This window comes from Larus michahellis, chromosome Z, assembly GCF_964199755.1.
Source record: "Larus michahellis chromosome Z, bLarMic1.1, whole genome shotgun sequence".
In the NCBI taxonomy this organism is placed as follows: Eukaryota; Metazoa; Chordata; class Aves; order Charadriiformes; family Laridae; genus Larus; species Larus michahellis.
Genome location: NC_133930.1, coordinates 37,916,013 through 37,943,709, shown reverse-complemented (window position 1 = coordinate 37,943,709; position 27,697 = coordinate 37,916,013). Strand labels below are relative to the sequence as shown.

Below are 27,697 nucleotides of genomic sequence, written 5' to 3'. Positions count from 1 at the left end.
GTACTTGTGTTAATTCAGCTGGGTTAAACTACTTAGGTGATAAAACTAAAAATACAAAAAAGCGACCTTCCTTATTTAGGATCTTTGGGAAAAATCTAATAAGACTTTTCCATTTATCTTAAGGTGAGAAGAGACAGAATCACCAAAATGAATCTTCCTAGAGAACATTTAAAGGATTGCGAATTCATGCTGGCTCACCTAATCACGGCTATTACTTCCAGAGTCTTCAGCAAGTCTTAAAATATTTCTGGTTTTCTACAAATACAGCATTGAAGAACTAATACAAAATTTTTGTAGCGACTCATAAGTCAAAAACCACAACTGGCTTTTATATTGTGTCTGAATAAATTGTACAAGGGTAAAATGCATTTACTTTTTTTGCTCAACTTAAATCTTTATTCATGTCTTAAAATATGTTTGAATCATTTATTTGCCAAGTTAATACACTGCATTGGTTTCGCAGAGGATGGCTTTCTGAAAATACTTTTTATCGTACCTGCAGTTCATCAAGAATCAAGAAGATGAATTGAGGATAATGAGTACGGATATCGGTAAAGACAGGGAAAAAGATCATGGACTGACTGGGTGGGAAGCATTGCCAGTCTGCTCTAAGAAAAATAACTGGCATCTACTGGAAGTAAGTTTAATTATATTTCTTTCTCTTTTTTAAGAGACGAAATTGGATTAATACCCTGCCCTGAAGCCAGATATAACCGAAGCCCTATTGTCCTGGTGGAAAATAAGCTTGGTGTGGAGAGCTGGTGTGTAAAGTTTCTTTTGCCATATGTCCACAATAAACTTCTCCTCTACAGACAAAGAAAACAATGGCTGAACAAAGATGGTAAGTTACCCAGTTGGATAATAGTATCTTATGTGATTCTTAATGCACATTTTTTATTAATCATAGAATCATTTAGGTTTATTAATCATAGAATCAAGACGCTTAAGATCATTGAGTCCAACCATAAACCTAACACTATGGAGTCCACCACCAAACCATGTCCCTAAGCACCATGTCTACATGTCTTTTGAACACCTTTGGGGATGGTCACTCAACTGCTTCCCTGGGCAGCCTGTTCCAGTGGTTGATAACCCTTTTGAGGAAGAAATTTTTTGTAATATCCAACCAAAACCTCCCCTGTTGTAACTGGAGGCCGTTTCCTCTCATCCTATCACTTGTTACTTGGGAGAAGAGACTGATCCCCACCTCACTACAGCCTCCTTTCAGGTAGTTGTAGAGAGTGATAAGGTCTACCCTCAGCCTCCTTTTCTCTAGACTAAACAGCCCCAGTTCCCTCAGCTGCTCCTCATAAGACTTGCTTTCTATACCCTTCACCAGCTTTGTTGCTCCTCTTTGGACGTGGTCCGGCACCTCAATGTCTTTCTTGTAGTGAGGGGCCCAAAACTGAACACAATACTTGAGGGGTGAACTCACCAGTGATGAGTACAGGGGGACAGTCACTTCCCTAGTCCTGCTGGCCACATTGTTTCTGATATAAGGCAGGATGCTATTGGTCGTCTTGGCCACCTGGGCACACTGCTGGCTCATATTCAGCCAGCTATCGACCAGTATCCCCAGGTCCTTTCCCTCCAGGCAGCTCTCCAGCCACTCCTCCCCCAGCCTGTGGCATTCCATGGGGTTGTTGTGACCCAGGTGCAGGACCCGGTACTTGGCCTTGTTGAACCTCATACAGTTGGCCTCAGCCCATTGACCCAGCCTGTCCAGATCCCTCTGTAGAGCTTTCCTACCCGCAAGCACATCAACACTCCCACCCAATTGGGTGTCATCTGCAAACTTACTGAGGGTGCCCTCAATCTCCTTGTTCAGATCACTTACATTTTTTGACACTACACTGGCCCTTCTTAAAGGCCAGTTTAACCTGTTCTGAAAGAACTGAGTGTTACTGAAGGGGAGGGCAGGCTTTTGGTTGTGCATCTTGGCAACCCAGACAAGTTTGTAGATAGAAAATGCAAATCCTTTCTCTCTTGCCCAAGCTGAAAGGATTAGAGGGAGATGACTTATTCCCATGAGTGGTTTAGGGAAGTGGTGTTAATCTTTACAAAAGGGATTTTGTCCTGCTTTCCTGAGTCAGAAGGAAAACTGTAGTGATTATGGATATAAAGGAAGAAACAAGTGCAGTGTTTTTCAGATGTAGGGGTACGCGAAATCATTTATTTCCTTTTTCATCATTTTAGTTTTGTTTTCAGTTTGTTTTACTTGCATGAAAAATAGTTTGGTATATGTTGTCTATTTTGAATTTTTTAAAAAAACTTATAAAAGGGTGTGGCATGGGAGATATTTGACTGCTTACAAAGTGTCCTTTTCTGTTCAGAGTAAGAATGAAAGAGGGTAACTGTAGTCTAAGAAACTATTTGGATTTTTGTTCATGTTTCCAGCTCACATCTGAATAGCAGTCAGCACAAAAAAATGTTTTACTCTAGGCTTATTTCAGTGTCTTATTTCTGGTGTGTGTTTGTTCTTTTGTGAGTTTCTTTCTTTTTATCTGCTACGGCATTTTTAACATTTGTGTGTCTGAGAAGGAGGGATATGTTTTCTTTTGAAGAACACCCAGTCACCACTCACAGAATTCAGGTCTTTAGTATCTCACATACACCTGGGTTTCAGTTTGGGGCCCTTACCATATTGTAATTTTTTTCTGTGTGTGTGAAACTAACCTAATGCATAATGTCTGTGTCCATTGTGCTTTAAAATTAGTGTCTTGGATTATCTTCCCCTCCTGGTATATCAAAGGTATTCTCTCTGGTTGCTTGATGAACTATTGAGTTAAATAATTATGTTTTAAATATAAATAGTGGGATGCTGGCAGACATCTGATGCAGACCCTAGCATCTAATCATCACATAACTAACATGCTGTACTGTCTTGAACAGATAGGTTTTGAGAGTAGTTCAGTAAAGATCTGGAAAAGAGCTAGTAACATCTTTTTCTTGATATAACTGCCATTTGCTTTTCTCCTCTTTAATGTTTTATTACTGTAGGCTGTTTCACCTTAAGTGGATGAAGCCAGCTGTGCACTTCCCCTCATTAAAGCAGAGGGCAAAGGACGGTCAGATGGTGTTAGATGAGTCTATTATAAATGTGCATTTGAGCTTCTTTTGCATTCAGGGATGATATGGAGAAAGAAGACCAAGGTCTTCAGTGAATCTTGGCAAGGGAGCATTCTTAAGGCAATTAAATGTTGCCTAGATTTTTTTTCCCTGAGGGCAAGTTCTAGAGTTATTAAGCAGACTTTAATTCCTTATTACAAACAAACGGATAGAGAACACAAGCATTTTGAAAAGAGTAGCATTAAATGGCAGAGAAGGTTCATAAGGTAAGCATGAAAGTGCTTGCCTTCTAGTGGATGTGGGGTGGCCATACACAGGAACTTTTTACCTCTTTGCAAACCAGATCATGACATCGAGGAACCCATTCTACTGGTAACATATAGTCTCCACTGTTGTTTGTGTACCTTGGGTGGTGTATCAAGTACTGGCTTGATACTTGGAGTTAATTCTTCATTCAAATGAGTAGCTTAAGAAAGTTGAAGTGTTGTTTTCATGTATTGTTGTGTATGAATGACCTGGTGATTGTCTGCATTTTACTTGTCTAACATTTTTTTGTTTTCCCCCACCCCACAACAGAGGGTTGATGTCATGTCATTATGTGATTACCTAAGAAAAGTGTTTTGTGCACCTCATAAATTTTATATTGTCCTTTATTTTTTATTTTCACATCATTTATTTTCTTAAATATTCTTTCTCATTACAGACATCTTTAAAAGACTTCTATTCCCAGGGGATGTATATTTCTAACATAAGTAGCTTACATTTCTTACTTGGTTTCCATTGTTTATGGATGGACCTGGTAAGCCCTGCATGTTTTTCATAGTTGCCACCAAGTCGCTGCTGATGCATTCAGTTCTGATTGTGATCAGATCACAATCACTGGTTTCTAGTTCAGAATTTATAATGCAGACAATTATACAATTCAATAAAAAGAGCTTTAGTGCAAGGAATATAAATAATGTTGACTCTGACATGTAGCTGGAAACAAATTTTACAATTTAAAGAGCTGAACTTGTTAGCACAGGGAGCCTTAGCAAGACCAGTGGTTCTCATTGCAGTGTTTTTTGCAGGTCTGACGTGGGAGTTTGTGAGGTGTATTTTGATTACGCTGCAGATCTTCTGCAGGGAGACTTTTCATTTCAGTCTCAAATGTTACAGAGAAGTCCTCCCCTAGAAATTGACACGTGGACAAAAACTTGCTGTTTCAAGCCAAAATACAAACCACTGAGATCTGTGTCAGTCTTGCACTGGGAGGCTGGAGACCACTGATAGCTGTTAGCTAAAGGGCAGCTAATGTGGTGGCATCCTGCTCTACGCACACAGGTCCAAGCGCTTTGTTGTGGTGACACTGTGGCACATGCCCATACCTGCAGGATGGCACAGTGCGCCGACTGCTTGGAGGGTGTCTCTGCTTCCCTCCCAGACGAAGCCTCACAGAAACCTTCCTCTCAAAACGAAGATCATACTGGAGTGGCATGAAGTTTAGGTGACTGCCTTTGTTGAAACTTGTTTGTGTTTCTTCTTTTGAAATGAAACTCCATTATCCTTTGTTTCTTCAATTACAAAAATCACTGTAAAACATGTGAAAAGAGGTGATCTACAACGTTTTCACGTCTATTGAGGTTTTGTGTCACTGCTGTGAAACTTATCAGGACCTCACTATGTTAATAACCTGTTTGTAAAGCAAGGTACAGCTTTGATATGTTTTACCATAATTGAGTTTCACGTTTGTAGCAGAAACTGAACTGCAGTGGTGGAGGAAATGAAGGTGGAAATCTCTCTAGTGCGGTGTAAGTAGGCATACTCTATCCAGAGGTGTTAGGTTTTCTGTATGTTTGAAATATCCTCAAGGATTTTCCTCCAAATCCCTTGTTGTAGACAGAAGTGCATGCTGGAATTTGGCAAGGTAGTTGTTTTCTTCTGAATGTAGTGAAGGGATACATTTGTTTATTGCTGCTACAAAACTCAATTGCATATTCTGTTGGTGCTTGCAATGAACAGTGATTGCAAATGTAGTCTTGTTACCTCTTTTGTCTTGTTCAAATTACTGTGAGCCATTTTAAATAGAACAGAGGAGAAAAACAGGGTGGTGATTCAAGTGTCTGCTTTCAGATGTGTTTGATGTTTTTCTGGCATGATCCTGGAAGAAGGAAGTGCTTTATAGTCAAGTAAAGCTTACTGTGACAGATGTTTAATTTAGTTATGTTTTCTTTTGGTTACTTGAATAAGATGGTGTCTTGAAATCCATAATCATGACTGCTTCTCTTCTTGCTATTGTTCCAGTTTAGAAATCCTAATTTTACAATATGTTTTTATCCTTTCTCCAAAACATCTTTTTAATTTATGCGTGCATATTGTTTCTGTTATCACAAGACGGTTTTCTGAAATTGCTACAAACTTCTTCTCTTTGTATGCAAAGTACTGCTGTGCATACTCCCAGAATATCCTTACTTTCCATAAATCTGTGTTTCTACTTTTACAACACTCTTCTGAAAAGCGCATCTTAGTGTGGTACACTTATGAAAATAAAAACCTGGATACAGCCATATTTAAAAAGAAAATGAGCTAAAAATGCGGTGTTATATTTGTCCTTTTGCAGCAGGGTAGACTTTCATGTATAAAAAGAAATGTATGTTGTGAGCTCATCTGATGCTATAGTTTGCTTAAAATGTATCTAGCAGAAAGTACTTTTAAATTGTAAATGAAATATGTTGGGTTTTGTTACTGACACAGAGGGAAGTAACTGGCAACTACTGTCACTGTGTGCCAGATCTGTCATAAGGCTTTCTATTGATAAGTGGCTCAGAGGTTACTAAAATTGTGTCATTTGACATCTCTGCCTCAGAATCCACACTTAATGAAATCTTCATCTGTTACTGGTCAATATGTAAATATTAATCACAGCCCTTCTTTGAGAAAATGACGGAGCACATGCTTATGCTGCAGCTACAGACCTGAAGCAGAGTGTTTCGCCAGTGCTGGTGTACCTGTTATTGCAGACCTGAATGGAGGAAACATGCTCAGACTCAGGGTTTGCTTATAACGTTGATCTCGTTGAGCTGAGAGCATTTGTATGAGCAGCGTTTGTGCCCAGTGCCAGACTTCTGCATTACAGGTTTACGGTTGGACTTGACAATCTCAAGGGTCTTTTCCAACCTAAATGATTCTGTTCTATTCTGTTGTTGCACAAAGCATCAAACAACATCGACATGAAAGAACGGGTATTCCTTTGAGGTTTTCCTTTTGTCTTCTTCTTTCTTTTGATGATGTTTAGAATGCCTCTGTAATGGGAAAATGGACAAAACGGCAGACAAGATTCTGTTTAAGTTAGGCTTGGTTTGGTGCTGTTCCAGACCTCTGATATTACCAGAATAATCATGTTAACTGGAAATCATGACTTAAGAGGATAAACAAACTGTATTCTTTTAAGAGGAGTTATATAGACTATGAAAACCATTTCTAAAAAAATATTCAAAAGACTGAACTAGACCGTAACAAGATTTTGCTTTACTATAGCATATACAGTGGTAGTACCTAGTAATTACTAAAAACCTTACTGTATTTACAAAATCCAACACTGAAAAATTCAGGATCTTTTGTGACTTACTTCAGAACTGCCTCTAATCCTGTTCTTTGTTGCAGCATTTTGCCGTGTCTCTGCTTTTCTTCTTATCCTGTACTGCAGTTTCATTTACCTTTCTGTCTTATAGCAAACACCTTTCTCTCCTGTAACAGATGAAAAAGTCCTGCAGACAGATCTCCTTTATTGCACAGTTCTGTTGGATTGATACTTACCGCGGTGGATTGATACTTACCGTGGCTGAGCATTGGAGCCTTTAGATGCAGCCCACTGACTTCCTGGCAAAGTGATAAGCAGCTGAAAATGAAGTTTGCCATGGGAAGTGTCAATCAAACTAGATTTGGTGCTCTGAACTCTTTGTAATAAGTTTCAAAAATTATACTTAGCTAGCTATTTGCTGGCAGTCTAGATTAAATATAACTTAAAGCAAGTTTGAAAATATATGTGACTTTGGTCTGGGTGAGAAGCTAGTATTAGAGGTTTTTGCGTTTGGGTTTTTTTGCATTTGAGGGGGAGGGGTTGTTGTTTGTTTGATTTTGTAAATAATCACCAGTTGGAGAGAAAGTTGGCCGGGTGGGGTAAAAATGCAATTAACTGAATAAAGGTATGTAGCCTTAGTTTGTGTTAGCAACAGAGCTAATACTTCCTGATATTTTTTTTTTTTCCTCTGAAGAAACTCTCAGTTGCCATGTAGCGAGTACTGTGAATTTGATGTAAAGATTTATGTTACCTTGGAAGAGTTATTATTAGTTCTTGGCCTATTACATTTTGAAAGGCAATTGGTGTGTATTGTTTATGACACGAGGTAATAATAGCAGAATAATCAGAGCATTTTATTATCTATATTCATGATATGTAAAATTGAGAGTTTTAAAACTATAGAAAAACTACTAATATTTTGAGAAGGTAAAATGGAAAACCTACGTGAAACAATGACAGCTCACAATTTTAACTATAGCTCCTTATTACTGATGTTTTGTTAAATGTTGCCACTGAAGTTTTTGAGTGTAAAATTGAAACAGTAGCCAGCAAAACACTTAGTAGGTGTTTAATTTTATCCATCTGTGTAATCCTGGATATTTCAATTGGGCAATTTATCTGTCTAAAATTAAATAGGTTAAAGTACGTTGCGGGTTCAGGGGTTGGGGAAGTCAAAGGAAAAGCTTTATACATTTAGGCAGCAAATTAGGAAGAAGCTTTGCACGTATGAGAAATATTCATTCCCTGACAACAAAGAGGAGCTTAAAAGGAAATCTTTCATTAAAGGAAAAAAGCATCTCAACTAAACCCCATGAAAATAGAAACTTAAGTCAGTTCCTTGAGATTACTTTTAAAATATCACCATAAAAGCTTAGTGCAAAATTGACAGAGTACACTGAAGCATTTCCCCCCTCCCCAGCCATATACAATGGCTTAACATGTTCCTCATAAGTGGGAACATCATGGGAAACACAAAATTACGTTGCGGGACATAAATGAACGAGCAGTCATACAGTGATACGTAAAGGTATTCCACTTTTTGATCCACTTAAATATTAACTTCTCTCAAAGGCTTGGTTCAAAGATACATGAAGCCACGTTCCTTTTCATTTTGAATTACTATGCTCCATTATTGTTGCATTTCATCAGTGTCTTTTTAAAATTTAATTTTACAGTCATATTAGCTGCACTAACCAGAGACCTAGTTCCATGAGAAACCTTTTTCCTTTTCCTTTTTTTCCTTAGAAAGTAATGAAGTGTCTCTTATTTGATGGAAATCACCTGGAATACAATCTATTTAGTATGTTAAGCGTGGGGTGATTAGGTGAGAATTTACAGAATCACAGAATGGTTCGGGTTGGAAGGGACCTTAAGGATCACCTAGTTCCAACCCCCCTGCCGTGGGCAGGGACACCTCCCACTCGACCAGGCTGCTCAAAGCCCCATCCAGCCTGGCCTTGAACACTTCCAGGGATGGGGCATCCACAACTTCCCTGGGCAACCTGGGCCAGTGCCTCACCACCCTTTAGCCAAACTTTCTTGGCAGTAAAAGCCTGAATAGTCACCTTCAGTTTTGAAGCAAGTTTCTTCTTTTTACTCAATTGTAAAATTACCACGTAAATTTAAGAATTGTTATTGCAAGACTGGTTAACTGATCTGATGCCACGTCTCATGAGAGCAGAGGTTGAGAGAGCCAACACAGGGACAGTTGTCGTGGTTTGGCCTCAAATGGCAACAAAGAACCTCGCTCGGGCCTGCCCAATATGGGAAGAATCAGAAGAAAAGGCAAGACTCTTGGGTTGAGACAAAGGCAGTTTAACAGAACAGCAAAGGGAACATGCAAACAACAACAATAACATGGACAGAGGAATATACAAACACAATTACGGAACCGCCGCTCTCCCTGCGGCTCACCGACTGGACCCGGAATGCCCCAGCCCACTCCAAGTGGCAACTCCCTGCCCCGGCAGCTCAGGGTGGGCATGGCTCACATGGCATGGAATACCAGGAAAAATTAACCCTATCCCTGCCGGAACCAGGACACAGTCCTTAGTATCTCAAGCTTAACTGGAGATGCTTCATGGATCCCCACTGATACCGTGGTGGGACTCAAACTGCTGGACTGGTGCAGTGCAGTGGAAAGGGAAAGACTAGGTTACAATGAAATTACTCTTCCGTTCTCAGCAACCATATACCTCAGTGTTGTTTTTACGAAATTGTTAAAAATAAGTGTCATACATAAATCTACAGTCTGTGCAGTGCTTAAATGCAGGGATGCAAACAAATGTTCCATTTGTTCTTTTTTTAGTGAATCAGTCTTAAAACCTCAGTCTGAAGCAAGGCTATCACTTCAGAATGTATTTAAAGTGTTTTCTGTGCAGCTAGATTGCTGAATTATTTTGTGGTCCTAATTCATGGTTATGGTGTTTCATTTTCCTAGCTACAGTTTTTTTATAGTATGTGTATTTTTTGTAACAGTGTAGTGTATGGCAGCCATCTGCAGCTCAGACTTGAACTGAAATAGTAGGATATATTTTTAATGGTACTGTCTTATTTTAAAACTGTTGGATTTTCTTTGAAGAATTTTTTGTGTATGATATATACAGTGTGTCTGCAATTTAAATCACTAAATACTCAAGGATTCTATGTAATGGCTGTCCCTTGCTGAGGGCATACTGTGCGTTTGATTATAGCAGTACAGGTAGAGGTCAGCTGCCAACTTCTTACATCTAAGTTGTTAGTGCGACAGAAGTCCATTATTTTGCTCCCTTTTAAATTAAGTTAGCATTTCTTCTGGAATGAGACGGAGCAGCGATTTGCAGAGGTGGGTGTCCATAGGTACAGCAGCATCTGGAGGAGAAGCTTTGAGGAAGGAGATGAAGTGAGGGAGTGAAGAGAGCAAGCTGCTGTGTGCAAATCATTACTAATCTTTGTGTCTCTTGATCCGTCTTTCTAGAGCTGATAGATATCACATGTACCCTGCTGCTGCTGAACCCCGACTTCACCACTGCTTGGAATGTGAGGTATGTTGCACTCAGCGAATGACATCAGAAAGGCCTGGGCCTTATGTGTGAGTCAGCTATAAGCTTTGTTTTAAGTGATAATTAGTGACACTGCAAGAGCTTTTCATCTAAGGAGTGCTGAAGGAATGTTAAAAATCTCTTCTATCCTGCATGCCCTGCAGATAGTTTCAGACTACCTTTTTTTTTTTTTGTCATGCAGGCTAAAGATCACACTGCTGCATGTGAAGGCACGTGTTTGACCCACATTTTTGGGGGATACAAGTCCTATTGAACTGTCACTCCTCTTCTTTTCTGTCAGTTAAGGAAGGCCAATTGTAACCTTTAAATGGGCATATCCTTTTTGCTGAATAACATAGTGCCCAACTGATGTTTGCTGTCTGTCTTCACAGTTTTCATTTTACCCCTCTTTGAATATTAAACCTGAGTCCTTTTGAGATAACAGTTCAACTTGCTGCCGTTACCAGTGCAGCTCATCAAATCTAGAATTGCCCTTAATAGATACACTGCAAGAAGAGGGGAGGAAGGCGGATATCTCTTATTCCAGACGCATTCTTCCCCTCCCTGCTCCTTTCTTGTACCTGTTGGGATTAGCCTAGCTTCACCATTGGTCATACTGCAGCACCTGTCCAGGAGTCATTATGGAGGAGGAGCAGGAATTTACCTCCTTGCTCCTAATGGAGCCCAGAAGCAACAGTTCATTACAATCCTGTAATCTGATAATTTTTATGTAAATCTCAGAGGTGGGGGAATATTTTCTTTCTGCTGCTTAGGTAAGACTGGAGATAGTCTTAAAGGAATAGTTCTAGAAGGGCTGGAGGACTGTCAGAAAACTATATGGTAGTGTCTAGGAGAGGTCTCATTAAAAATACGACTTTTGTAGTTAAGATGCACTGTTGCAGTAGGAAAAATTAACAAAATGACCTAGAAAGATGACAGCTGCAGGTAGCTGTCAGCCCTAGATACAGCAAATTCAGCCTTTTTTTTTTTTTTTCTTTCTGCTTTCACTGCTGGTGTAGTTCTGTGATCTGTATCTTTCTAGCATCTCAGGTCTAAGAAGGGGGGATGAAAGTGATAGTGAAGGGCTTACTGTCATGAAAATGTATAGGTTGAATAGCTTTCAAGTGATAAAATGGAATTAGGAGTATGTATAAGTACTAGAGCTACTACAGTAATGTAATCTTGTGGTACTTAAAACTGAATTCAGGTTTTTGTTAGGTTTTGTGGAATTTTTTTTTTAATGCAAATGCATCCATGCTTATCAGTCTGTCTTTTTTTCTGCCTAACAGCTGAAAGAGTTTGCTCTTATGTACATGAGAGGAGTAGTTCCAAGTTGTAAATGGAATTAAAAATGTTAAGGAATATGGTTGAGGATTGTTTTTTCTCTTTTATGACTCTTATGGTTTACCAAAGTATGCAAATTACTACAGAAGGCAGCCTTGCTCCCCAAATTCTTGGTCAGTGGCCTGGCTGGTGGTCTGTCTTTGAAGCTCCGCTTAACATTCAGAGAGAAGCTGTTGTTATACCAGCCAGTCAATAGCTGTGGAGTCTACCACCAAGCCTGCTCTAGCCAAGGGACTATTTTGCTGAATCGGACTCTACATTGTTTTAGGCTGCTGCTGGGAGTTGGCCCTTTTGAAGGGTAGGCACTTAATTGGCACGTTTCAGCTTCTGTTCTGTGAAATTCTCACTTCAGTAAATTACAGGTCAAGCTAGCCAGATGTGTGGCATATACAGTCCCAGAGTAGAGGACAGATTGTGTTCTGGACAGATGCTGGAAGTAAATCCTTATCCTGAGCTAGTATAAGCTGGGAACTAATTGTGCGGGACTTGCACTCTGCTTTCAGAACATGGTGGGTCTGCCATGGGGTGATCGTTTTCGTCTTGCTTGGAGGTTGTTTGTTGCACCAGATTCATCTTGTATTCTCCACATAGAAATTCACTGCTTTATTTTAAGGGACAAAAGCATCATAGACAATAAGTAGACTAAAAAATAAAAGTGTAATAGTTATTTACTGGATAGCAGCCCTGCACATAGTGTTCCCTGAAGAATTTAATGACTCTCTTGCTGGGATAATCCCTTTTTCCTATGTTGAATTCTCTGCTGAGAGCTTCAGAGATAGTCGTTGACTCAGAAGCACTGAATTTGAAGGTACAGAAAGAGGGTGGTTTGAGAGTGGGAAAAGGAAATCTCTTCCTTGAAAAGGAGACAGGACTTGCAGAGCAAGAAGACTGGAGTGGTGGCGTGGAAGACTAATGAGCATTTCAGCTCAGCTAACCATCATAGAGGGCTGTATCTGGTTAATGAAGCACAGGACAACATAAAACTCCAAATGTGTTACCTGCTAGGAACAGATAGATAATCTATCTTGACTTTTGAGCTATTTTAAAGAATTGTAATATGCCTGCGTAGGTTTGTCTCTTATTTATTAATTTTATTTAGAAGTGACTGGGAAGCTACGGAAGGGCAGGGACTATAACATAAACCATGAGCGCTGAGCAAGAGCTAATTGTATGGTGGAGGAAGGCATGCTAAAGAATGGGAGACATATGTCGCTTCCTAGAACTTGTTAGGAAGTCCCTTTTATACTGAATGGACAACAAGAACTCTCCAGTTGTTAATCATAATTTCAGTTATCCTGTGTTTTTAGAGGTTGAAAAATCTTCCAAGTTAAAATGACCAAAATGTAACTGATTGTAAAGGAATTGTCATAGGTGTTTTTGTTCTTGCTGATATACTTGCTGGTGCATACAATTGATCAAAAGTCAAAAGACATTAGATAACAAGACACACTGAAAAGTCAAACTTTTTCCTGTCAGATATCAATAACTTCAAAGCTGTCACCAAAACCATAAGGCGCATTAAAATAATTTCAGGTTATCTTTTATGGGAGCTAGAATTTTGAAGGCTAAAAAATTACCTGTGGTCCGCATGGCAAAAAAGGGAGCTAGAAATTATATATCCCAAGTTGCATGTTTGCTGAAAGATCCTGAAAGAGGTTTATTTGACAGTATATGATACTTTAGTCATAGTCATGATTGAAGTCCCTTACTTGTGGATGGGAGGATTTCTCATTTGAAAATCTGTGAAGCTAAACACGGCTTTTCTAGCACAGCAATAAAAGTGAATCTTGTCTGTAATGTTCCTCAACTTTGTGAAAGAGTAAATTTGTGTGAGCCTGCTTACTAACAGTTAACGCTTTAATATAGAAAGAGCAGTTTCTTCACCAAGAGTTTAGGTTTTTGGGAGGTAAGTAGCCTGGTAATCTAAATTTTTCTTAAATATGTACATGCATTTGTTTTCAGTGTTAGACTGATCTAGGGTGCTTTTTCATTGTCCTTATGGTAAGTGATTTTTACCAAAATGTCACCTTTTGCATTCCAGTAATGGGGCAATTATTCTACCTGCTCCAGTGTTGACATTCCCTGAATCTGTCTCTGGTCTGCTTTGCAAAAGTAAACGCACTGGCACCAAACAGTCTGGTCAGTCTGCCGCTCCCGGCTAGTATGATGTGGATTTCGTGTTGAGCACCTGCTAAAAGCATCCAATCTGAAGCATGATGGAACTTGATCCAGATAAAAGCAAAGGTCCCAGTAGCTATGTTTCTGATCTCCGTAGGCAGTTCCCTACTGACTTTACTAGGTATCAGGAGCAAGACTTCCATAAGGATATATTCAACTGTAGGTTCAGTAGCAAAAGAAGGGTCTAGGCTAGTGTCTGGTTGTATACATCTCACCAGTGGCTTTGGGCTGTGGGTTTGCAGTTCAATTAAAGCCACACAAAGCCAATGTACCCGCTGGAGTCAGTTTCCTACTGAAAACTTCCAAAACAGTCAGAAAATGACAGTAAGTGCTCACACTAAAGGAATGAGTCAATTTGTTTGTGAGACTCAGGACTTAAAACCACATTATGTGTTCTGTGGCAGATTGCAAAGGAGCTTTACCTTCTTACTGGACAGCAGCTTTTTTAGGGGGTATTTCCTCCCTGCTCCTCCCTCCACCCCTTTTTTTTTTTTTGTCAGAAAATTGATCATTTGCTTCTCTTGCTGAACCTGGTGCCATGTGTATCATTATGGTGAACCATAAATTATTAAAAAAAAGAAAACAAACCAGCAAACAAAATCCAAACCAACTTGTAACCCAAAACAAACAAAAAAGCCCCACCATGCCAAAGCTGTTCCTACTTCTTTCACTCTTGGTTTTCAGTTGTGACTTCTGGAGGTTCCCGGAAATACATGTTTCCTGTCTGCAAATGGTAACTTTGGAACTTATTGTATCTTTACTTCAAAGCCACCATATACTGTATTGGCAAATAGGATATGGAGACAAATGTCCTGGGAGTAACTGGTGATGTGATGATGTCTACAAACATGCTCGGGACAGGCAGTAGGAGTTAGAAAGCTAGAAGGAACAATAGGGTGTGCATATATGTAGCAGAGTGGAATGAGTTAATCCACCAAAACCTTTTAAAACTCTTGTAGTTTGACAGTGAGATTCTATTATGATACAAAAGAAATGCCATGCTGTCTCTTGCTGGGATTTGTGTTCTGTTTTCAGGTTACTACTTTTATTCATACAAATTTATTTTATCTTTTGTAGGAAAGAATTAATACTGTCTGGCACTTTAAATCCACTTAAAGATCTGCATCTTGGAAAACTGGCGTTAACCAAGTTTCCAAAGAGTCCAGAAACATGGATTCATAGGTTTGTTTCCCTTGCCTTCTATTGCCTCCCCACAGCTAAATGTTTTTCCTAGGGTTATTTTTCCTGTGCTGGAGTTAAGGAGAACCGTAGATGAAGGAGGACATCTAGAAATATAGCAGATTCTTTGGACCAGGCAGTGTAAAATACTGTGCTTTGGCTTTTGAAGATACCTGCCTATATTTTACACTTAGAACTAAAATCATATGCACCTTTTTTGCTGCATATTTTTTTAATAAAATTCCCTAAATTATTTTAATAAATTTCCCTAAAGATTTATCATGTCTTGTAGCACCTAAAATTCTCAGTCCGAGAATTCTGATTCCATCAACAGTAAGTGTTTGAGCATTGTGGGTTTCACCTTATTTCCCCCTTCCTCCAACTTACTGCTATATTGCTTGTCTACAGGCACTTCAGAAAGACAAGAATCTGTAAAAGCTAATCTTTGCAGCCAAAGTTGGATTCTTTTCCAATCCAATACTGGTCTTTTTGCCTTGGCAAATTTATTTTTATCATTCCTGACTTAAGCAATGTCATTAAGTCACCACTACTAAATATTAAAATAACAGAGCACACTTTTGGAAAAAATAACTCCAGAATTTTGCGGATGCACAAAGCTAACTGTCTCAGTCATGACTCATAAAATGCCTGTAGCACAGCCAAGTGAAGTATAGATCCATTGCTGAACTTTGTTTAAAAAAAAAAAAAAAATCTTGGTGTGTGTGACTTTTTTTTCTTTTTTTTTCCCCCCATGATGTATTTTTCATAGGACAACTCATCCTTTTATAGAGAGCCTTAAGAGAGATTTCAATGTAACACATTCTAAAACAGTTCATAATGTTTGTGTTTTACATGTCCAGCATTAGGATGACCGTAAAGCTGATACCCCGTTAGGGGATTCATACTGTATCAAAAACATAAAGCTTCAGTTGTACTAATAACATGTGAATTTTTGGGAGAGGGAGTTGTTGGTAAACTCTTCTTTGTGAGTGCATGAGCTTAAAATTCTGAAAGTTAATCTAGAATGCAATACATGTAATATTCCTAGGCATTTCTTAACTTGTAAGCATTTACTTAATTTCTGTTAATTTCTTTGTTAGTAGCATTGACATAGCAACAACACTGATTAATTTCTGCAATGTTTGCTTTTAATTTTGTTGCTCTTCAACTGCTTTTCATCATATCCATGCTACTGAGTCACGTTGCTTGATTGCTTTGAAGCAAAAGGAGTATGTAGAAATAATGGGAAAAAAATCTTGCTGTTTGTCATGGTTTAGCCTTACCTACATGGTAGCTGTTACTGGAAAACTGATTTTCTGCATGTACCTAGTGCTGAACCTGGTGCCATCCATATAATGATGATCAATACATTTTTATGAAATTAGTCAGAACAGTAGGTTCTAAATACTTATTTACATCTTAGAAATAATAAACAATTCTGTCTATAATTTATATGCAATCTTAAATTAGGAGTATTTTAACAGGGTTATAATTTGTTGTTCTTTCTCATACTTGCCTAAAACAGAAACATATATTTGAGGATGATTCTACAAATGTTTGACTTGTATTTGAATGTGCTGACCATGATTGATACATGTTAGAAAATAAGATGTGCAAAAATTTTCGTTTTGCATCAGCATAGTGATCAATTTAGTGTTTTCTGTTACCCCCGTAATACCAAATTTCAGGCAGAAGTGCAAAATGAAGGAACGAGGCGATTATAAAAGTCAATGAAGACATATCAAAAAATTTTTTTCTTACACTTACTAAAGATGTCAGAATACCTGTCATACATTTTGCCATATGGCCTTTTGCTATATGTTTTGGGGAGTTTCAGATAGATCTTGCGCATATAGAGTCAGTATATCTATTGATTGCACAATTGTCACTGAATAATCCTGCGTTCATTTACGGTAATTCCAGGAACTGCAATAGTAATAGGAACATGCATACAGCCACAGAAGAAATTGGATTCTTTTCTCCAAATCTATTGTAGAAAATGTTCTCTTAAAAATCTCTGAAATATTATTATAATATTCAACAGGTACCAGCAATACATGTTAAATCTTTTGAGGTTGTGCTTGCCTTTCTTTCCTCCCATGCAAAAAGTCTAGAAAATAGCTCAGGTTTCATTTTATATTTTTTCTTTTGTAGCCACAAAAATTATAAATTCTGTATTTTTTTTCACACAGTCCTGTATATATAATTTATCTGAATTCCTTATTTTATAAAAAATCCTCATACGAAATAATTTCAAGATCAAAATAATTTGTCTTTTTATGGTTTTAGTTAGAAGTGAATGTTAATGGATTAATATTTATCTTTTGTTAAAGGAATGACTCTCTACATATTTAACTTTCATACCTAAACATTTTTAGAATTTCCCATTTCTTGCAAGTCTGCTGATTGAAGTGAAAAAATACTAGATAGTGATGTTTGGATCAAAGAGATTTTTAAAAAGCAAAAATTAAATCTTAAAAAATACAACATTTCATAAAATTAAGTTATACAGTAATGAGCAGGATTTATTTGGCTGTACATCTTTAGTTAAAACAAACATATTGGAAGACAGTGTATGAACGCTGGTTTCAATCTACTGCATGTGATTTCTGTTGAGAAACGCAGGCAGTTTAGAAATTGCACTCTTATAAATTATTTATAATATTGTCTTCTGATAGTTTTTTTTTAATAACTAAGAAAAAGACACAGTATGAATAAAAAATACCAGTGAACAAGAATGGTCTAAATGTTTTGAAATGAGAGAAAAAGCGGATGGATTACCAAATTTGTTTTTAATGGTGATTGGCTTATCTGTTTGGTTCTTTTTTTTATGTATATACACATACACAATTTTATATATGAATTACAAAATAGAATTCTCATTTTAAAGAAAATGAATTTATTATTTTTATTTTATGAATTTATTATTTTTATTTTATTGATTGATTTCTTCTAACTAGGAGTGACACCTTTCTAAAAGTAGCGATTGATTGGTTTTGGAACCGATGTGAGCCCGTATGAAACAGAAAGACCTCTGTGTCACGGACCAGAGGATGTCAAGCTTTCCAGAGCATTCCACATGCATCCATTGCAATTCTCTTGACTGCTGCATGGAGGTCTACACATCTGTGATTCCCTTTTGTAGGGCCCTTTTATGTAGGGTCTGCAGGTGCACGTTTTCTGCAGCATTGAGGACACCTCTCAAAATACTCATCTAAAAATACTACTAAATTACTACTAGAATTCAGTCCATGATAAAATTAAGAAGCCATGTATGAATCTGTGCTTATCTCAGTACTTTCAAATATGTATAATTCAGCAGTAAAAACATTTGTTTTGGTTATGTTTATAGCCCTTGAAACTGTAAATCTTTTGCACTTCCTGCTGGTGATGTACAGAAACTAATTGGACTTGCTGTGTGCACTACTGACTAATGTAAAAAATACAAAGCACAGTTAATTTTTTTTACCGACTAGCTTTTTTCGCTCTCATTTTGGGTACTTTATTTTAATGCTATACAAGTTTCTGAAAGGAGAGCTGGTTAGAAATCTAATGCAGGCAGTTCTTGCATTTTTTTCATGTCTGCTGTTTCCTAAATTTAGTAGCTTTAAGTAGCCATGACCACTTACAGTGAGTAAACCAACAAATACAGCTAGAGCTAAATTATTTTGGAGTGTGACCATAAAGTCATGGCTTTCAGTATGGGAAGAGTTCAGATCGTTATGTTTACTACTATTTCTTACTTATCATCTATTTACAGCGTAGTTTGGATAATTGACATATTGGAAAGGGTTGGTTGGTTTATATAAATGAAAAAGCATTTTTGCATTTTTTCTCTTAAATTGCTCTCTCACCATTAACACTGTACGTCGTTTAATCAGACGATGGGTGCTGCAACAATTAATTCAGGAAAACTCCTTGCCCAGTCACGTGACTAAAGGAAACTTGGGAGCAGCACCTGTGGAGAGAATTCACCGACTAGTGCAGGAGGAAATGAATGTCTGCTCTGAAGCTGCTGGGAGATATCCAAGCAACTACAATGCCTGGTCCCATCGCATCTGGGTTTTACAGCATTTGGGAAAGCTGACTGTCAAGGTATAATACAATAGTGAATAAAGTCTTATATTCCCTTGCCTGGAAAAAAGAAAATACTGGTTTGCCAAGCAGATCCTATGACACAGATGGAGAGTATCGTGTAGTTAGCACAGGTAGCTAAGAATGTTTTTAAAAAACAGGTAAAATACTGCAATGAGTATGTTTTGCATTTTTCTTGCCAGTGTAGGCAGGTCCTGCTCTGCAGAAAGAACAGATTTTTCTTGCCCAGGTATGAAGTTCTGTTTGTGTACTTAGTGTTAATGAACTTGTGGCAGGAGAATGGATGGGACTGTGTGAGCTGAAATGAAGAGGAAGCTGAACATAATTCTTCTAGTACTAATTTTGAAATTCATAATAGAGAAAAATGTAATACATGCTAGATATTATTTTTTATAATGTAATGCAATGTCTTGTTTTGATATCCTTATTCAGCTTATCTGTGGCTTCAGAATATTGAAGGATTAAGTAAAAACTGCAGGAATTTCAGAGAAAGCGTGGTAGTGCTTGCAATGAGTTTCTTCAGCTCCAACAGTATCTTTTAATGGCATTTAAACTGGGGGTTGATCAAGCTATTTCAGCTCCAGCAGGGACATTTAAGGCAGTGGCCAGTATTTCAGATCAGATGGTAGTATCTAAAAATCAAGACCTGCAGCAAACTGAATTAGTTAATATGACATGGTCTAAAATCATATAGGCAGTTTTGTAATACTGTATTTTCTAAGCTGTTAGGTGAATTTCTTGTGCATGTTAGGCTGATACAGGTCCACATCACTCGTGGATGTGTGCAGCTGCCTTTTGCCGTCCTGTAAATACTTAGGAGAGTGAGGGAGGAATTTAGTGGAGGCTGTTGAGGCAGTATAGTTGTTATTTTTATGTCTTACGGGCCAGCTACTGCTACCAATGGATGTTGTTTTGCTGAGGTTTCCTGTTAACTCTCACTTGAGAAGCTTTAAAAATAGCTGTATCAGATTGGTAGTAAATAGCAAGTATGTTCCAGACTTCATGAGGGAGATAGCCCAGAATTTGGACTCATCTGCCTAGCAAGTTTGTATGGAAAAGTAGTTATGGAAAATTCAGAAGAATTACAGGATTGGGGTGGACTGGAGGTTAGAAGTTAGGGTTAGAGGTCTGTATTAGTAGAAAACTAAGTCTGTTATTTAGGTCTTTAAAAGCTTTATTAAAAAGAAGGGGGGAAAAATTAGCAATATTAATTAAAACTCTAGTAACTTTATGCTTTAGTTAACAGTAGTTTGAAGATCAAGATAACACCCTGAGTGCTTTTTGCACTTCCTGTTCCTTACTAAATTAAATAAACAGAAAGAACTGCATTGTGGTAGAAATAACTTCTCAGAACTGTTATTCTAGTGGGTTTATTCATTGGCAGTTGTCAATGCTTTGTGTCACAAAGCATGCCTGTGAAGGAAGTGTTTGAATTTTGTTTGATCACTGCCAAGTCTGTTTGCTTTGCCTGCCATCCCAGTTCCCCTGCTGGTCTTCTTTTTAGGCTGATTAGTAAGGAAGTAATAGTTTTTTCTGGTTTTGTCCAACAGGCTTTTGTTAACTCTGGTAAAATTTCACTGGTGCTGCTGTTCCTTGAGCAGTGTGTTTAAGGCATTGGGAAATCTCCGTGCTGACTCTCTTTTTTTTTTTTCGTGACACCACCAATGCACCTCTTCATATGGCCTAGCAGAAGGTGTTTGGGATGCAGTAAAATTAGGGAAAAGTGTGGAACATAAAAGATACTGAGAATCTTGATATAAAATTTCTGTCTAGGTAACTAAGTAACACATTTCTGCTATAATACAAACTTTGCCTGTAGTTATAGGTAGTTTTTATTAAGGTGTACAAGGAAACAGATGCCCAGAAGAATAATGTATATGTTGTATTATCATTGAAATAAGATGTCTCAAAACAGGTTTATCATTTATGAAACTGTTGGCCTGTTTTGGAGGATTTGTGAGGGTAGATTAGTTTGGTAGGGTTTGGGGTTTTTTCCTTTGATTTGGTAATCATAATCAATCCTAATGCTTCTGCAGACTGAATCTTAGTTCGAAGTCTGTGAAAAAGATATAAAATACTAGAGGAGAAGGTTTTGGCCCTCTACAAAGATTTTCTCACAGAATATGTATATTTCTTCTTTCTTACATTAGACAGTAAAGAAACATCATCTTGTTTGAATATAGAAGCCTCAGTTTGTTTTTCCTGTGGAATTTGAACCACATTACCAAGTTTATGTAGTGTTTGAATAGTGTTCATTAATATCAGTTAAGGATTTGTCAAGAATAGATTGCTCCAAACCAGTCTAATCTTTATGGAATTGGAGTACTTGCTTCAGAAAAGGATGAGAAAGCTTACTTCAGCTTTCTCACCTGACAGTACAGTTAGCTAATGGGGGGAAAACATGGGCTCCAGACACCTACTAATAGGTTGGTGTGTACTTAATTGGAAAACCAGAGTAAGACAGTAATATCAGTATGGTCTGTTACAATTCATATACATCATGATGTTTCAGAGAAATAGCGCAGGTACAAAAACAGGATGTAGTTCAGCAAGGATGGACGAACTTTCTTGTTTTCTTTAGATAGGAATACTCAAGATCATAATTACAGGATGGAGAGTGGCTGATGAGGCCCTACATTAAAAAACAAGCAAAGAAACAAGTGATGGTGTGGTTGTCCTGAGCACTTATCTTGTGTGATGCCCAGAAGACAGAAGTATGTTCATAAGACGCAAAGTAATTTTTCCTGTAGACATCCCCAGTAAGGCCTTGGCTTGACTGGACCTCCAAAGGTACCCGTCTTTTGTGTGAGTGGACATTGACATATTTATCTGGTCAGCCTTTAAAGTTTTTTCCTCAGATACAGTTCCTTTTCATTTCCCCAGTGTCCAAGAGCAGGGAGAAGTTTTGGGCTGCAGTTTATGGTGATTAAGCACTTTAAAAAAGCAAGCACAGGGTCAGCGAGGTTGTAAGAGGGAGTGCAGACCCAGAGGTTGAGGCAAAGGTCACTGAGTGCATATGTCCTATTCTGGAGCAGGATGCCAGTTCCATGGTACTCAGCTCACAACCTCTCACAAAGGGCCGCCTTCTGCCTTTGGTGATCAAGAGTGAGGAGGGAGGCGTTTTCATATCATTTCTTTGTTACTTCACAGAAGAATGGCAAAGGGCTTGTGGTTTTGGTGTGGAAATAAAGAAAACTGACTTGATAAGAAAGAACCTCCGTTGGAATTCAGACGGTAGCTGGCTTTTTGTTTTACCTCCTGTTGTTTGAAGTATCTTCCACTGTTATTCTGAGGTTCCTAGAGAGAGGCTTTGCTTTTTGTAGATCTCAAGAGGTTTAATGACAATCTTTTGTCTTGCTTTTCTAAAAGAGGTTTTCTAGTCCAGGTAAGGAGTGATGGTGAGAATCATTGTGTTTGCTTTGTGCAGGCAGTTAAAAATCCATAACTACAATGTTCCCCTGTAACTTTGTAGCTTATAAACATGTCAGGTAAATGAATCAGATTATTTCAAGATCTAAGTTGGACATAATGTGCATAGTATCAGTTCTGGCCAAATGAAGACTGGTCTGATTCTTCTGATGTCACTCATTATGCTGTTAAATTTTAATATTCAAAAATTTAAAAGAGTAAGCTCAGTTCTGCTAAGAGAGAAGTGATCTTGTGGTTTAAAGTGCAGAACTGGAGATAGTGAGTTTCAGCCTCCTTAAGAATCCCATGTGTGGGCTGTTCTTCAGTAGTGCCCTTCAGTTTGCTGATCTGTAAAAGGAAGACAATGCTGGTGTCTCTTGCCAAGGCCTTAAAAAGCATGGTGAGTATCTCAGGTAAAAGACGCTATTTACATCGTTTGTATTTGCTCTAACGTCTTTTAGAACAGATGCACCACAAAAAGTTGTATAACTAGCCTTGCGCATTTCCATGTTCTTCTTTGTAGGTGGCTGTGCTGCTTGTGCTGCAGGAGAAAAAGGGAAGACTTGTGCCTATGAAAATTGCTTTGCATCAGCTAGTCCTGTTAAGTGACATAGGTAGCCTAGAAAAGGAGATTAAAACGAAGAATATACCATTAAGATTATATCCAAAGTCTTTAGAAGTAAATGAAAAAGGTAGTTTTGATCTCTTTGGAGAGTTTAAATTCCAGAGGAGGAGCAATGTGAGGAAAGAGATTAAAGCCTTTAAAGAAATAGAACCATTAGCTCTAACAGAGAAAGTAAAGTAAAAGAAGCTTTGCCCAGTAGCCACACTCACCTGTCTTCCTAGAAATAAATTTTGAAGATTTAAAACCATTCAGAATTAAGAGAAGGTTTCTGAGCTACCTACCTTTTCAGAGTTTGGAACAAGTATAATGTCTCTTGTGCAGGAATGTCAAGATACTTGTCAGCATACAGTGGAAAAGGTTCAGTGATTATTTCATTTTTCTGTGTGTGTGTGTTCTTAAACTGTTACCACAGTGTCTGAAATCCCTAGAGGAGATGTTACTTTAATACAGATACAGTGGTGGTAAATTCCTTCTTTATATTGATTGATAACTGTTGCTGCTCTTTGTTTCAGGTTCTCCTCGATGAACTTTCATCCACTAAATATTGGGTATCCATGCATGTCTCAGACCACAGTGGATTTCACTACCGCCAGTTCTTACTCAAGTCCTTGATAGGCAGAACAGTGACTGACAACAATGTACTGGTACAAAATCAATTGGGAAATGAGCAAAACCCTAGCCTTCAAAAGGAGGAGGAGAGTGCAGGGGCAGAAGCTGCCTGTGCAGAGGAGCAGAGTGTGGATCTCCCCCGCCATTTAGAGGAAGAGTTGGAGCTCTGCACTGAACTGATTGATACTTACCCAGGGCATGAAACCTTGTGGTGTCATAGGTAAGAGGACTTGGTCAAAAGAGTGTCCTTCTGATGTGTGTATTGTTATTTGCCTGGTGTTTCCAGACAGATTGTTGTTCTGCTTTTCAAAGGTATCACTCAATAAAAGATTTCTAAGCTACCATGTCTTAAGCCTTTGGAAAGTGTTCCAGAGCATAATCAGAGCTATTGAATGGAAAATTTGATTGGGTTTAAGTATCTTGTTGATGTAGGCTTCACTTGTCCTTACAGTTTATTCAAGAGACACAAGATACTGTTGGTCAGCCTCCTCACACGTAAAATGTTTAAAGGGCAAAAGTTGAGCAAAAGATAGGCAAAAGATGGATCAGCTGCAGAAAACCTCTGCTTTGTTAGCTGGATGTATGTGCCTGACTAGGGAACAGCAGATTTGCCAAAGTGACACTGAGCCCTTGTTTGTAGTGTGAGAGCAGTAACGGCAGATTTTGTGTCTGTCTGTGGGAGAATCTGGTAGGACAGCAAATGAACTGAAGCAGTTTAGTAGCAACAGCAGACTATTTTCAGTGCATGACTTTTTTTGTTTTCCCCTTTTCTTTTTTTTCTTCCTTCCTTTTCCTCTGAAGAAGGCGTGTGTTCTACCTTCAGCACCACCTGAGCAACAAAATTCCTCTTCTGAGCGCAGTGGTATCATCTGTGGACAGCAGTGACGAAACTCTGAATAATTCCCACCACAGTTCTGCGACAAGTCACATGGCACAAGCTATGGATGTTGATGGTTTGAATGAATCCAGCAGCAAACAAGGTTATACTCAAGAAACAAAACGCCTGAAGCGTGCCCCTATGCAGGACTCTCTTGGTCCAGAAATGGAATACCAGTTCATTGATAAAGTATTATCAACTTGCAGGGATGCAGACCAAGCCAGGTTTGCTACTGCTTATAGGAAATGGTTAGTTACTTTTTTAGGTCAGTGATGGAAGAGTTTAAAGCCTTCAGGGTTCTTCTTTTAGTGCAATATTCTGTTTTCAGACACAAATGCATGTCTTGGTTGCAAGTGTTAACTAACCATGTGTTTCTCACTCTTTCAATGGTCAGTCCTAAAGTTCATATTCAGAGTAGAAGTCTGTCACTTTATTTATTCAAGAACTGGCATACCTTTTTATTAAGCAAATCCAGTTTGTTCTTTAATCTTTTTAAGAAATCACCCTTTGTCAGCTTCCTACCATGTCATTTTCTTACTTTTTAACTTCTGCATTAAGGTGGACTCTGAAACATTTGGCTTTTAAAAAAAAAAAAAAAAAAGAAAAAAGAAGTCTGAAAAGCTTTTGAAACAGAGTGTCTGGAAAAAGAATAGGAGGATCTGTCAGTATCAGCTAAACCTGTTTCCAGGTTGTTCCTCTTTGCTATAGTGGCATCTTGCTAATACTGTACTGGATGCAGACTACATTCGGTGAGTGCTATTACTTTTGTATTAGCAGCCTTTGGTAGAACACCAGACTGCAGCGTCTCTTTCTCAAGGCTCCAGTAACATTATTGGAGCTATGCCTTTTACTATTGTGACTGGCTTTTGTTTGCTTATTAGTTGTCACATGAGTTTGACAGGAAAGTCTATGAAGTTAAGATCCTGAAAAGCAGATACAGGAAAATGTGACAGAAAATAGTTCAAACACACACGTTCACATTCACAGTCAGAGCTATGTTTGGAAAGACTTTTCTTAGAACAGCCTACTTTACCTTTGTTTCCTACTTGGTATTTATTTATTTATTTTATCTCAACAATCCAGAATTAATGACACTTCATACGCGTTTCTGAAGGTATTATGTACACTACAGAATCTCAGCCTGCTAGATCACGTGTTGGTAACTTGTACTTAACCAAGACCATGTAAGTCCAATAGAGGATGGAGTAAAAAGTAATTCTGATTGATTATTGAGACTTTACAATTAAAAAACCCCAACAACAACAAAAAACCCAAACCAACAAACAGCAGGAGGGAGCTGTCTCTTCACTTTTGTTCTTTTGCAGAGCTTCAGTCTGGGTTTTTTTCTTTTGACTCTTCTGTAAGAGCACTTCTCTAACCATATATTTCTGTTTACATAACTGTAAATTTTAAGGGAATTTGAAACACATTTCTGTTCCAGTGAAATTAAACATAAATAGTTTATTTTGTCATTTCCTTAGAACTTGTCTATATAAGGGATTTTTTACACTAATGGAGTTGTGCTGGTCCAAAGACCCAGAGGAGAAACATTGTACAACTCTAGAAGTTCGTACAATTGCAACATTGCCTCTGCTCCAAATGGACTATTCACTGAGGGGATTAGATTTTCAAGCTAGAGTCTTCGCCAAAATTGCTGTATATTTCTCCTGCCCAAAGTGCCTCCTGACTGTGATAAGTTGCAAGCTGCTGTTTCTGTTGGGCAGAGAGCAACAATGAGGGAGAAAAAAAAACAGGTAGCCTGCTCAAAAGGTATCAATTGGAAAGAAAAAAAGCACACAAAATATGTGGAATTCCAGGAGTTCTAAATAATTTGATGGATGGGGATTACTTTTGCATTTCAAAATGAAAGTAGACCACCTCTGGTCTCAGAGGGTGTGTTCATAACTCATTTCAGGCACAGAGTAGCTAAGAGAGATATTTCTAAATGTACACTCCTCTGTTCACAGTACCTAGATAAGACTGACCTAGGCTTGAGCATCTCCATGGCAAAGCTTTGTCTCAATGGGCATGCACACCTGCCTCAATATAGATAGGGACATAATATATGGCCATTTGTTTTGAGGTGCTCTAGGATGCTGTCTTGGTTGATGGTTTCACTTGCAGAAGAACGTAATCGATGTGTGAAAGAAGTGTGGGAATGGCTAGAGAGCATAATTTCGTCATAAGATGTTCTCTTTGACCTCTGACCTCTGACAAACCAGAGTCTGAACTTAAGAACTTGAATTGAGCAAGAACTTTTACCCATCCCCAAGGACCTGATGTTTTTTGAGTATGAAAGATACATTAAAGCATGTGTAGTAGCCTGGGTCAGCTTGATTAACAGTATCCTATTAATGACTAGTATGAACCCGGAAAGTGTGAAGTCAGCTGGCAACGTATTAGGGATCTAGATTATTTAGACAGTTAGTAACACAGTTGTGTGTTCTGTTTACCTTGGCAAAAATTACCTGTTCATGAGAATAATATTAGTGGCAGGAGCAGACTGGGAAGGGGGAGCTTGATAAGAAATATTTCTTGAACTGTGGAAGCGAAGAGATGATCTCTTCTTGCACTGGAATGATTGACGTTTTTAGAGGAAAAGATTTATATTGAAATCTGACTGGAAACCCATTATGTATTTCTTCCCCACTATAACCTGGAGTCTTAGTTGGCTTTCTTAGAGCTATATCGTGGAAGTACTGTGCTATTGAATTTGACAATCTTTCCATCACAAACACTTAAGATCAAACAGCTGCCCTCATAACATGTGCAGTTCCTATTCATGTCAGCATGAGTTATGCATGCTTGTAGGAACGCAAGATTTGGTCCTACGTAACTGAACAGAGTTGCATTGTATTTTCATACTTGGAAAATGTTCCGAGAGCTCTAATCAGAGATGGTGCTGATACTTTTGTTAGTTTTACAAAACACTGATGGCTATAGTACGACTTTTAAGTGTGGGGTTTTAAAGCCTATACCTGGTGGAAATATTCTCCTTTTTATTTTTTTTTAATCCAGTGAGAATAGTTATATTTAGAAATGTTTGCTGGCCAGGCTCTGCCACACCGAAAGCTAAACAATAAAAGTGAAATTGAAACAAGTCGTATCTTCTCCTTTGAAAGAAATGCAAACAATAAGCTGTCAAAATCAAGCTTTAACTCTTTCATGGTAACAATATAAATTACATGAAAGAAGAAAAAGTATAACTAAATTACTTGAAGCTGTCAATGTCC

The 27,697-nt window shown here is 38.2% G+C and overlaps 1 protein-coding gene across 3 annotated transcripts in view; it reads left to right on the top strand.

Annotated features, from left to right (window-relative positions):
- The window catches only part of PTAR1 (protein prenyltransferase alpha subunit repeat containing 1), a 32,587-nt gene extending 6,348 nt beyond the window's left edge, over positions 1-26,239 (top strand). Inside the window, exons 2-7 of one of the 3 annotated variants that reach the window (XM_074570246.1) lie at positions 672-841; positions 10,086-10,152; positions 14,749-14,853; positions 18,732-18,945; positions 23,491-23,807; positions 24,389-26,239. In XM_074570246.1, coding sequence (XP_074426347.1) covers positions 672-841; positions 10,086-10,152; positions 14,749-14,853; positions 18,732-18,945; positions 23,491-23,807; positions 24,389-24,737 — 1,222 coding nt within the window. In that variant the 3' untranslated portion in view covers positions 24,738-26,239. Of the gene's footprint in view, positions 1-671; positions 842-10,085; positions 10,153-14,748; positions 14,854-18,731; positions 18,946-21,526; positions 21,632-23,490; positions 23,808-24,388 lie in introns of those variants that run through there. The other 2 variants (XM_074570247.1, XM_074570248.1) reach the window with 2 other exon arrangements.
- The last annotated feature ends 1,458 nt before the right edge of the window (positions 26,240-27,697 follow it).